The sequence below is a fragment of the Sinocyclocheilus anshuiensis genome, unplaced genomic scaffold (genome assembly GCF_001515605.1).
Source record: "Sinocyclocheilus anshuiensis isolate Anshui unplaced genomic scaffold, SAMN03320099.WGS_v1.1 scaffold702, whole genome shotgun sequence".
Taxonomy (NCBI): Eukaryota; Metazoa; Chordata; class Actinopteri; order Cypriniformes; family Cyprinidae; genus Sinocyclocheilus; species Sinocyclocheilus anshuiensis.
In genome coordinates this window covers 2,293,362-2,306,258 of record NW_015548184.1, presented here as the reverse complement: position 1 = coordinate 2,306,258, position 12,897 = coordinate 2,293,362, and the positions used below count along the sequence as shown (strand labels likewise).

The following is a 12,897-nucleotide window of genomic DNA, read 5'->3' as shown; positions in this document are numbered from 1 at the left end:
GACAAAAGCACATAACAAAATCACTAAAACTTAAAATAAAAAAGCTAATTCAAAATATCAATAGCTTTTATAAGAGTATATAAATAATACTAAACTAACACTGGAACTATCATATTATATCAACAGACCGCTTATAGCTCTTTGGAACCACTAGATGGTGATATAACACCATGTGCAACCCATGCCTCGGTAAGCGCCTTTTATTTTACAAACTGCAGTGGCCTTGCTGCAGACCAAATCATGAATCCCTGACATGTTTACAGGTCATTTCAAAAATAAGTTCGCACTCAAACAAAGCATACATTACCTTTCAAAAGTTTTAAGTCGGTAAGATTTAGAAAAAAAGACAAATCAGAAGTCATTTTTGCTCACCAAGTCTGCATTTATTTGATCAAAGTAAAAACTGTAATATTATGAAATATTACAATTTCAAAATACTGTTTTCTATTTTAAAATATAATTTATTCCCGTCTCCAGCGTCACATGATCCTTCAGAGATCATTCTAAAATACTGGTTCTCAAGAAACATTTCTTATTATTTGTTACAATCGGTTGTGCTGCGTTATATTTTTGTGGAATCCATACTACATTTCTTAGGATTCTTTGATTAATAGATCAAAAGATCACAAGAACAGCATTTAATTGAAATAAAAATCATTTGTAACATTAAAATATCTTTATTTTCACTTTTGATCAATTTGATGTGCTTTTTGAATAAATGTAATCATTTATTTCTATTATTTCTATTACTATTTAAAAAAAAAAAAAAAAAAACAGACTCTAAACTTTCGAACAGTAGTGTATAGCTGGGCTTTAGCAAGTTTCATTTGATAAGAGATAAAAAAAATAAATACAGAAATAATTTTTAAATGTTCCAATAATGATATTTATTCAATACTATTTCAATTTTAAAAAATACCAGAAATCATCTTATAATAATAAAATGCATTGATTACAACAATATTTGTCAAACAGAATATTATGCAACAGGAATGTTATGAAGACTGAAACAAGTAAACCCACAAAGTTATTACGTCCAGGGAAAGAAATTACAGTGCAGAGCCAGACCTAAAAACCAATATGATATGAAATACCCCAGTATGCATCGTGTATAAATGGAGCAAGTCTGCCAGTGCATCAAGAGGTAAACAACTTCATTATTTCTCCACATGCCCATAAAACCAAAGCCAGGTTTGTGATCCTTTTGCTGTTGTATTTGGTCTGATCTGAACAGCTTTTCATCTTGCAGCAGAGGTTCATACTGAAAAAGCAGGTGGGCACTTATCCAGTAGAGAACAGGCGAGGAGGAAGCAAGAAAGCGTGTCAACACCTGAGAGGACATAATATAAAAAAGGCATGTTGAGCATATACACTACATATATCACATGATAATAATCAATTATAATAGTCTTACCTGCACATGCATGCAGAATATTCCAAACAGAAGCAGGACAGAACTGTGCACGATGTAAACAAACACTCTTGGGTTACAGAGACCATTCATTTTTCTGTCTTTTCCTCTGTCTCCCAACCCCAAATACATACAAAGCACTGGGTTGGCCATTACGTACATATATGAGGCTATGAATCCCAGAGTTGCAACAGGCAGCGCTAAGATAAAGTTGGGTATCTGCTTCCACTGAAAGTATCGCAGGAAGCCCACATCCCAATAGACATCCTGTATGTACGAGTACAAAACTGGAATTTGCCACTGGCACCATCTTGGTGTTGGAGATGCTGCATCAGCCACACGGTATCCTTTGTCCCGGGCCAGATTAAGCAGCACAGGAGGAACTTGAGTAGCAGTCGGATGACAAAATGTTTGGTAGCCATAAACCTGAAACAAACAAAAAGGTAGTGCCACGAGAGCTGCATAAAATGCTCCTGTGAGAACAAAACGAATAAGTTCCCAGACATAGTGATGATACTGAAAGCCCTCTGCTCCTCTGCTAAGAGCCCGTACACAGGCAAGACCCAATTGCAAACTGAGGTACAGCAAAAATCCAGCATTCACAAGTCCATTGGCACGAGCACCAGTAGCAAACCCAAGCAGAAGGCAAGCTCCAATTGTGAATCTTGTCTCTAGTAGCCAGAGACCTGCAAAGGTAAGTGCTGCAAAGAGAGTCTCTGAATAGCCTGCAATCATAAAAACATTAGCTGGTGTCAGACAGTACATTAAGACTGCAACAAGGGCAAGTTTTCGGTCTTGCAGCACCAAATGACTCAGTCTGTATAGTGCCACAGCACTTAGGACAAAGAGAATGCTATTCCCTATAGCCACAGCTAAAAGTAAACGGCCATGCAATGTGAGAAATCCACACAAGGGCCACAGGACAGTGGTGGCCAGGAATCGCAGGATGAGAGGAAACAATGGAAAGAATGCAAAGTTATGTTCATACAAGTAGCCACGTTCTGCAATGAAGAGGAAATGCTCTGCATCCCAGCGACTAAGGCCACCAAATAATGTTTCGATGACGGGGTCCAGCAGGAGAGGGGTCTCTGATCGTGGAGGGCTGAAGGCATCTGCCACATGGTCTGGAATCACTGCATTCAGCACAGCCTTCAAAAGTGCACAAAACAGACAGTAATTTGTCATGTGCATTGTTTACAGTTTGTGCGGTAGGTGTCACTCTGATCTCAAATTTGCAACTACGGCCAGTACTGATTTTATGGAGTTCTACGTCTATGGCAAGTATTTTAGGCAGACGTCAAAATACAAAGTACAAATACATCATTTTAGGCTATTTTAGTCGTTTGTGTATTTCAATTGCTTACCTGTAAAACAAGGGAAAGCAGTCGCGTGAACGTCGCAAACCGTACAACTGTCCACACGTCTTCGTTTATACAAGTGTTTGAAGGCGACATATTTAACAGAAACTTTCATGAACGAAAATAACAATAGACAATTTCCCTTGAAGAAAACAGTAATCATATTAATCTCAGTAAATTAGCAGATACGATAGGGGAGGCATCATTAAAACAAAAAGAAGCAAAAGGGCAATATGCTTTCTTGAGGTTTGTAACAACTGCAAAGACCCGCGTCCGCACACGAATAATAAAACAATGTAAATTATATTCACGTTTTTCCAATTCATTTCATAAAGCCACTGAATGGAACAACAGCGCTAACAACATGCACTTCCGGCATGCAGTTTTACAAATGTCAAAATAAAAGCCCCAATATCTTGACCGGTATTACGAAATCTAAACCTACTTGTACAATACATTATATTCTATTACTTCTATATACCTATATGGCCTGGACAGTCAACACCATTTAAAACAGTTAGGTTCAGTTATTATTTCGAATTTATAAATGCAGAAAATAATTCTATTTTGCTTCAGCTTCGTTGTGTCAGGAGACAAATATATTTTAATCAATCTTTTCATTGCCTTTTCAACTGATAAACATTTTTAGCAGACAAATATAATTGAGCACTAGTGTAAGAGTAATATTAAATCTTACAAACTGAGTTAATTTTTAACATGCAAATTAAAAAAAAAAAGTTTTTTTTAATGTAAACATTCTGATTGAACCTTCCATTCATAATTACAGAATTCTAGGAAGAGAATTCTAGGATTTTTTTTTTTTTTTAAATCATCTAAATGAAAATAACCACAAACATCTTACCAAGATTTAATGTACATTTATTCTTACCACGTGGAACATATAGTATAAAGATTTCATAGTGAATAAATGAAATTCATTGAGCCAAAAAGGGGAAAAAAACAAGGAATTTACATTAAGCTACATAGTCTGAAATACAAATATGCAGAATTCATATCACTGGAGAAAAAAAATATCTCAACTGTGTTTCTTCATCTAGAGTTATTTTGTTGTACCAGGAGATGAAATAAAAATATTTCAGTTGTTTGCTGCACTATGGAGGAACCGTGGAGGCCAAAAGATGGTTCAGTTTATATACCTAGGCATTTTGATGCAATTAACCCAACTTGAGTGTCCGCTCTTATTCTTGATAGATAAAAAGGGATAAGAAGCAAGAGGGAGAGAAAGAGAAAAGGAGGTGAAAATGTACATCTTATATACAGTACAGCCTCTGCTGCATCTTAAGTTGAAACCCAGTCCTAGGAGTTGATTTCTTTATAGGGGTCAATTCATACAATCATGGGTTAAAGAGAAGAGGTCAGGGTGTTGTACGTCCTTGATACTTTGGGGGGGTATTCTCCTTACCAGCAAACTAACAGTTTAAAAACAAAGCTGACTGAGCCAACATTTATCCCATGTGGAACAGTGCAGTACGTTTGCAGTATGTTTACAGTTGTGGAGTACTGTACAGAAAATGACAACTCATTTCTGCTGTACACGCATCCAGAAAGGTTGACCGTGTAGCATCAAAATACAACCACCAAACAATGAAGAGTCCACCTGTCAATGTGAACAAGAGCTGTGTATTATTTGCACCCTCTTGGGGAGGACAAAGAAACAATTAACCCCAAAACTCACTGTAAACAAGACAGCAACTTTGGTAAATAGTTTGTTTTTTTCAAGCTATTTATTTTATTCATTTATTTCTTTTATTATAAAAAGTACTTTCCCCTAAGACAAGGACACAAAAGTTGGGGTCCCTGTCCATGTCATCTAGTTGGCATCAGTGTTACAGTTTGTGTCAGTGTGTTGAGGCTCTGGTTCATGATCCACAGCAAATTCGTGACAACCTTCCCAAAGTGAGACGCAGAGAAAAGGGGGACCAGTGGGTGTAATATGAAAGGGCTTGCATAAATAAAAAAACAAAACAAAAAACAAGAAACAGTCAATATTCTCTGCTTTCAATCCCCACTCGCCAATGGGGAGGACAGGCAAAGGGGAAGTACGAAAACCAGAGAAGGTGGAGCCACAGCTCCGCACAGCTGTCATGACTGGCCTATCAAAAAGAGTACATCACAGATGACATGGGACACCAATGAGTTCATGAGCGGGGAGACAGAAAGGTCCAGTAGCCGCGATTCATACAGCGTAAACTCAGAGTGGTTCTCCTCCACCTTTGCGAGAGCGAGCAGAGCCCGAGCAGCCCGCCGCATCATGTCCACACTTGTTGGCTCAAAGTGTGACCCCTGCATGTGCAGTAGATAGATTCCCTACACTGGCCTTCTGTACCGCAATGGCACGGGCCGTCAGGCTGTCACCCTGTGCGAGATTGGCCAGCAGCACGACTGCCATCTCCCGACAAACAGGCACCTTTCGCTCTCCAACTAGATGCACGAGGTTACCAAACAGCTTCTCTAATCTACTAAAAGGTGGCGTCGCCAGAATGAGGTCCACATTGTTGTCCTGAATGCTGAGCTTACAGAGGGTCTCCAGGACTAGTCTCTGGGGGGACAAGGCGCCGTTGAGCCCAAGACTAGGGAAGGGGTCTTGGGCTTCCGCTGAAGGACAAACGGCCCAATGGAGCAAGCCATCCAGCAGAGGCAGGCAGATGCTCTCAGTGTAGACAGAGAAGTCAAGCTGGCCTGAAATGTTGGCAAGAGTGACCAAGCAATTTTCCCGCAGTACCTCCAAACAGTCCCACCACCACTCGTCTTTCTTGCTACCATGACTCTCATCCACCTCCTCTTCTTTCTCGTAGGTTAAAGGCGCCTGCTTGCGCTCTGGATGACGATGGTGGAGAAGCAACAGGCGGCCAAGCAGTAGCAACAGCCCTGGATGCTTTGACATCTCCGAGTCATTGCCCGGGACAAACGAGAGGCTGCGGACAATGTTGGAGACACAGATGCAGCGACGGGCAAGGGAGTCTTGCCAGTCTAAGAGCGTGACAAGAGGAGCTTCATCCTTGCTGTGTGGCTCATCTTCTAAAACGGCGATGGAGCGCTGACCCTGTAATGACGGGCTTGGAGGTGCTGGCCTGATGTTTTCTGAAGTTGTCGTCTCTGTTACTTGTTTGTCTTCATCTTTCTCTATGTGTGAATTCCCCTCAGAGGCAGTTTCTAAGCAGTCAGCAGGTCTGTCGGATTCATGCGTGGTTCAGATGGCATCATGTCTTCAGATCGATTCATTGCATGGTAGCCAGGGCCCTGTCCGGGACCAGTAGGAGGTCCCTGACGATTGGGGTAACTGGGGTAGCCCATATCACCTCGGCCCTGCCACATGCCACCTTGAGGACCGTCAGGACCAGACTGCATTGGACTGGCCATCATTTGAGGAGGCATAGAACCCTGGGAGTTTGGGCCCGTGCCTGCTTGCATACGATCTCTTCCAAAGGGGAAAGGGAACTGATTCTGGGGACCAGGTGGACGACGGTCCGAGCCAGGGTAGGAACTGTTATACTGGTTATACATTTCCTGACCACTTGAGGGACCACTAGGGGGAGCCTGCGGCGGTGGCTGCTGAGCATTGAATGGCCCACTGAACATCTCACCGTCGTGATGCCGTTTAGCTGGTGGGTAACCACCATCACCTGGTCTTTTGTAGTTCTAAAGGCAACAGATTACATTTAAAATATGTGACAAGGCTTTCGGTAACATTTAGTCATTATACCAATGTCAAATAGAAAAAAAAACATCACATCGTTTTATTAACCGCTTTCTTACCGATTGTTGTTGTGGGTACATTCCAGGCTGCTGATTCGGATAGGAGCCACCAGGAGGTGCACCCTGACCAGGATACTGATTACTATAGGACTCATGCCTGCACAGAGAACCATATGCAAGAGAAATGAGAACTAGATATAGCAGATATACAAATACAATCTCCATAAAAACGAACCAACTAGTGGACTGACCGCTGTTGCTGTGGAGGGTAACGATTTGGTGAGTACATCCCAGATTCGGCATTGGAAGTCATCATATTTGGCTGTGGCACTCCAGGACCCATGCTGCCATCTGGGCCCATCCCTGACTCTGGTCTACGCAACACAGGAGAGGTTAGAGTTCATTGCATCATTTACGTAACACAAATGAAAGTAAAGGAATTAGTTTCTTCCCAAAGTAAAGTTTCAGTGTACCTCCTGTCATAGCCGGGGCCATATGGATACTGGTGCCGCTGGCCCATGGGCATGTTTCCCATAGGGCCTGGTGGTCCCCTGTTGTACTGATCACCGAGACTGCTGTTGGGACCCTGCCCACCAGGCATGAACTGTTCTGCAGCTAGTACCACAAGCACACAGCTCATTACACCAGGTAGCTTATCATGAACTATAATGGATTATGATTACATGACTACAATACAAACCTTTACGCATACCACTGAAGTGGTCTTTATTGGGTTCATAGGGTCCCATGCGACCAGGCATCTCCGGGGTGCTCATGCCTGACTGGTAGCCAGAGTTGGGCGTCATAGTGTTTCTCCGAGAGAAGTCGCCATCAGCAAATGGATCTTGCAGGTTCACACTGCTCCTAAGAAACAGGGCAGGTAAGGAGTGGTTCACACTCAAAAAACGCATACAGTACTGCAAGACAAGTGAGCGAATCTCACCTGCCACTTGGCACTGGGGGCATCTGGCTGTGTGGGGTGGAGACAGGAGTAGGGGGCTTCAAGTCTCCGCTTTCTGCCATGGAGCTGCTGGTGGACTGTGGCGTCTGGGGCCCCTGGAGAGAGCCGGATCCAGCTGTGCCATGCAAAAAAAAATACACAAGATGGAGAATATTATACTTCTATGTTCCTTATATTTACATGCAAGTAATACAACATCAGTAGTACCACAAGCCAAATTCTTGGGCAGTTAAAGTCTAATGAAACACTTTTTTTTCTCTTTCATGAATGCAGAGAAATGCTCAGAATCTAATGATATACACACATACTCTCCAATCTGCAATCTGTACAGATCTGTTAACATCTGCAAAAATGTGTTTAAGGGTTTCACGGCCCCTTAAAGTTATACTTTGAGACTTCTGCAACTGGTCATTAAAGATAATGCAATTATTCATAAGTTCAAACAATAATGTTATAACATATCTTTATTCTGCCTTTTTCATATGTGCTTTTAAATAAAGAGTTTAAATTGCACATACAGTATTAATTATAAACCTATGACGGTGATGCTTCAGTAACTGTAGTTTAACTTAAAAATATAAACAAGACAATTATCGTACGTTCCTTACTTCATTTTGGAATAGGTGTTTTGTTGCAGCAGTAAAATTGTTAAAGAGCAGGTCATATGGTATTTTAAAGTGTCCTAATATTGTGTTGGAGTCCCCTACAACAGGTTTAAATGCATCTAAGGTCAGAAAACATTGTAATTTTCTCAGAATATACATTTAATATTAGAGTCATTTGCCAATGATTTCTAAACGATTCGTTCCAAGCAAGTTCGGAGCAAACCCCTCCCCTTCCATAAGCCTACTCTGCTCTGATTGGTCAGCTGGCCAAGCCTGCTGTGATTCGCACAGAGAGGAGTCCTTGAGCAAGTTAGCGAGCGCTACCATTGACAAAGCACCTTTGCATAAAACAATAATATAGTGCTCCAATCCGTTCTTATAATAATGACATAAAATACAAAAACACTTATGCAAGCAAATTGTGCCCACAGCTAAAGTTTAGCTGCTAAACTGTGAACATTTAAAACAATAACATTTAAAGCAATAATGGTTGATACGTTTGCCGAGTGCTAACGTGACTAACTGATGAAACAATACAGTTTGTAAACAAAAATATGTCTACTGTAATGTTTGAAGAACGACTGTACCACACGCTGTATCACAGGCGCACCAGCCTAACTAACTCGCTCGTCTCTCCCGCATTAACCCTATAACTGCCGGTGCAGCAAAATAAACAGCAATTTCACAGTGATTATAAAGTCTGTGTGCTACACTACATTCTTTATTATTAAACGAAGTGATTAGAACAACGTCAGTCTACATTAATCGACACATTCTTAGGAAATAGTGGGTTCACAGCAAATTTTCAGAACTACTTCAGTAAGATTGAGGCAGGTGGGGATTATGCAAATGTGTTACCCAGTGACGTATACCGGTAACAGGCAAAAGATTCGAAAATATGACGACTCGTTTTTGGCGATTCAGAACCGACTCTCTCTTTTGAGAGACAATATCTTCATTTATCATGCACTTTTTTGATTAACAACTTTGCAGAGTGTTTTCATTTAAGGATAGCTACATTATAAACTGCAAAAGAGATATTTTTCAAAAACCCATATGACCTGCTCTTTAAGATCCAAGACGCCAGAACTCACCTGGGGAGGGAGGCTGAATCTTGGCCTGGTTCTTTTTGCTATCTCCAGACATAATGTCAGGTGGTGGGTCTTCTCCACGCTCAATCTTACATTCAAAAGCATACAGACATTGAATGTACTGCTTTTTCAGAGAGCTGGCAGCACTGCTGGAGGTCCCCACGTTCAGATTTGTGGACAGCTCTCTCCATTTTTTGTTCTTATTAACCTGCAATTACAAGGACGCCAAAGGATATAAGCAAACACCCTTGAGAGAAAATGAGTTGAGACCTTCAACATTATCTTAATGTGTATGGACAACTTGCATATACCTGTGTAAGACCTCCAATCTCCTTGACGGACACGTAGAGGCGGAAGAGATCAAGGGGCTTACGTCCCACAGCTGGCAGGTTACTCATGCCCATGGCTTTCTCTTCTATGAAAGCCAAGTAACGGTCTACCCACATCTTTCTTTCTGGCTCTGGGCCTAGCTCATACAACCGAGTGATCTTCTCATTGGTTGTTGTGGAGGAACTTGACTTCTAGGCAGAAGCAGTTTATATAAAAGGAATTACACAGGAAGTGCAACAAAGGATGACTGATTTCTGCTGTAAAGACATTACACTTCTATCTAAATGTTAAGCAAACCTTGGATTTTGATTCTGTCTTGGGCGTCCCCTCAACTTTGTTATTCATTTTCTGGGCTTGGTTAAGTTTCCCATCCATACCAAAGTCCGGACCAGGGGACATGCCTAAGAGAAAAACAGATACATTAACCATGATTGTGACCTGGCAGGTAAAAATGACTTCAGCTAGGTTCTTTTTTTTTTGTACCATACAAAAACAGATTTTTTACTATCTTACCACTAGTGTTGTTAGCCATGTTACCACCCATAGGGTAGGGTGAACCCTGGGTATTCATCATCCCAGGCATGTTGTTCATGGAAGAGCCATATGGAGGTCCTGAGCCCGTCATACCGGGACCAGGAGACATATTGGGGAAACCTGGTAGCCTGTGAGGCAAAACACATTTAACTTCAAACTACCTGACTGGACCCGAAAGAACAATGATAATGCACAACTTCATTTGTATTTCAGTTCTTGTGTACCTGTTGTGTATCGAGTTGGCGGGTCCGTGCTGCATTGTTGCGGCATCCTGTGGCTTTCTGTTGAGGCCTGGAGGTGGGCACATCCCAGTTCCCACTTGAGGGGGCATGCTGCCCACATTAGGACCCATATTGGGACTCATGTTGGGACCCATGTTGGGGCCATAGGGACGTGCAACCATCTGTCCATGAGGCATCCTTCCAGCCGGCATGCCAGCAAACATTGGCCCTCCTCCTTGTCCAGACATAGGGTTCATGGTTCCGCCCATGCCAGGGCCTGGGTAATTGGCATTAGGCATGCCACTGTAACCAGGCTGCCTGGGGTAACCTGAAGAGGAAGACAGGAAGTTGTAATTTGATACAAAGTTTCCACGATTGTGAAAAAAGTACAGTACCGTTTTAAAATACATGCATGCATAGAAATGCAAAACAAACCTACATAATGCTATATTAATAATAGTTATACAATAACAATAAAAGCAGTTAAGTTAATCAAAACAGCATATTGCTTATGCTGCATCTTTCTGAAGAGAGAAATAAAACATTTAATAAGAAATCTTATTCAGTACTACAATTTGGGAATGAAACAAAAAGTTTGAACACCACAACAGTATTAGCAATTAACAATTAGCATTGGCCGAATGTTTTGGGGTATGGTTCCCTCATTGGTGGGCTTGTTAAGAGACTTCCAGGCCCTTGAGTGTTTTAGCAGCATGTAGCGCTGCTGTAACCCACAGCCTCTGTAGCTGCTCAACTGACGTGAGCCATGCTACGTCAACTTCCTTTTTTTCACTGAGACTAAAAATAACCACACTGTGATCCACTGGTCGCACAGAGAGAAAAAGAGGGAGAGTGAGAAGGATTTGGAGGGACAGCAAGAAGAGAAAGATAAAAGCCCAATATCTGCACCTCCACTACAGTAACTTCTCTCAACAAGGGACCCATTTTTTAAATGTACATTTTTCTTAATTGTTCTAAATAAGATGCGTTTTGCATTAAATTATAGTCAGTTGTTACCACTGAGCCACTTACCCTGTGGGCCATATTGACCACCTTGAGGCCCATAGTTTGCCATAGAGTTGTTCTGCTGATAAGGGACCATTCCAGCATGCACCTGGCCTCCAGATGACTGACGAGGAGACAACGCAGAGCTAGACTGTGGAGACCCATAGGGTGCCATCTGAGGGTTTCTCTGCATATATCCTGTGCAGACAACAAGAAGATTAAATGTATTGATACAATAAATAAAAAAAGAGAGCATCAGGATGGAAAACAAGTCCCGTCTTTTTCAAATTATACAGACTGAGTTACCTCTTTCTTGGCCAATGCCAGGTTGATTCATTGAAGGGTGCATCATTCCATCAGACTGTCCACTTGAAGGGCGGGGAGGCATCTGGTTTCCTAAAAATGAGAAATTCAAATAATGTGGTTAAACTAAAATAAAAATCAAATAAAAATTGTAAAAAATAATCACATTCTATAACTTGAAGTAACTGATTTTAAATTAAAATAGTTTAAATTTAAATGTTTCAAGCACTCCACCATCTTCCATTAGTGAGGATAAACTGGTAGTCAAACCACAAACTCATGCCATATGCTCAAAAAAAAAATTGCAATTGGTGCCACAAAATATTCTTAATATTTAATATTTGTAACCATTCCAAACCATCTTCCTGATGACTGTCCCATAAAGTAGCATGAACACATTTAAAAATAATTTAAGGAGTACTAGCCCTACCTGGCATCGTGGCAGGGGACAGTGGCCCAGAACGAGATGCTGAGGCGCTGGCAGGAGAGCCCACCGGGGGAGAAGTGTGAGGGGAGAAGGGTGACTGTGCTGGATTGCTCTGTTCTCCTTGACTGCTGGATACTCCAGATGTGCTGACTCCAGGGCTCAAAGCGCCCTCCGTACCAGTAGGCAGGTCATCGATTGAACCGGATAGGTCCTAAGCAAAGAGAACCGTAGAGAGAAGGTTAGAAAAATCTGATGGAAGTCGTAATGTAGCGGAAGTAGTATCTTGTCCTCTGATTTTTTGGAAAAGAAGAAAAAAAGTAGGGCGGAGACTATCCAATGATGGTTAATTAGATGAATGGCAGATCTGAATGCAAGCTCCGGTTTAAGCAGACTAAATGGTTGGAGTCTGGCAAGTGTCACCAGAGAGAAGTCTCATTATGATGTTATGAATTAAAAAAAAATTTTTTGGAAAAATGAAATGTCACAGTAAGACCAATAACATTCATTTAGAAAATGCATGTTATTTCCATTTCATGCACTGCAAATATGAACGTACTTGGGAAAAAATTATCTGTGTTCCCATAGAAAGACAAAAACACAAATAGAAGAGAAAACGGGAAAAAAAAACAAGCTCAGCTGGTGTTATCATTTGGTATTCCAGCATTTCTGCTAGGGATTTAAAAACGAAGCTGTCAGCTGTCTCAAAGAACTCTTCATGGCATTATTTTTATTTTACTAACATTTTCCTATCCAATCAGCAACATTCAGCTTTCACAGATATTAAAGAATATTTCTAAAAAATAAATCCACATTTGGAATCACAAGTATGTCTTGCAGGCTCTGGATAAGGTTCGTTGCTTAATTGTTAGGCCAAGGCAAGATAGATATTCTGTACTGAAAATAAGGCCAAAAGCTCACTCACAAAAATAAATTA

The 12,897-nt window shown here is 41.2% G+C and overlaps 2 protein-coding genes across 2 annotated transcripts in view; both read right to left on the bottom strand.

The window, feature by feature from the left end:
* Positions 1–5,059: 5,059 nt before the first annotated feature.
* LOC107704839 (AT-rich interactive domain-containing protein 1A-like) lies at positions 5,060–5,968 on the bottom strand (the record flags this gene model as incomplete). Its single annotated transcript, XM_016507862.1, has 1 exon — positions 5,060–5,968. A coding segment is annotated over one exon (909 nt), but the record flags the coding sequence as incomplete, so codon positions are not given.
* A 2-nt stretch (positions 5,969–5,970) lies between these two features.
* Positions 5,971–12,897, bottom strand: part of LOC107704838 (AT-rich interactive domain-containing protein 1A-like) — a gene marked incomplete at its 3' end in the record, with an annotated part of 31,406 nt that continues 24,479 nt past the window's right edge. The window contains exons 5-18 of the mRNA XM_016507861.1: positions 11,967–12,174; positions 11,540–11,629; positions 11,261–11,431; positions 10,232–10,556; positions 9,987–10,135; positions 9,771–9,874; positions 9,455–9,664; positions 9,147–9,351; positions 7,430–7,562; positions 7,187–7,350; positions 6,960–7,101; positions 6,738–6,860; positions 6,547–6,643; positions 5,971–6,429 (exon numbers count right to left, since the gene is read on the bottom strand). Of these exons, the coding sequence (XP_016363347.1) occupies positions 5,971–6,429; positions 6,547–6,643; positions 6,738–6,860; positions 6,960–7,101; positions 7,187–7,350; positions 7,430–7,562; positions 9,147–9,351; positions 9,455–9,664; positions 9,771–9,874; positions 9,987–10,135; positions 10,232–10,556; positions 11,261–11,431; positions 11,540–11,629; positions 11,967–12,174 (2,580 nt within the window). The remainder of the gene's footprint in view (positions 6,430–6,546; positions 6,644–6,737; positions 6,861–6,959; positions 7,102–7,186; positions 7,351–7,429; positions 7,563–9,146; positions 9,352–9,454; positions 9,665–9,770; positions 9,875–9,986; positions 10,136–10,231; positions 10,557–11,260; positions 11,432–11,539; positions 11,630–11,966; positions 12,175–12,897) is intronic.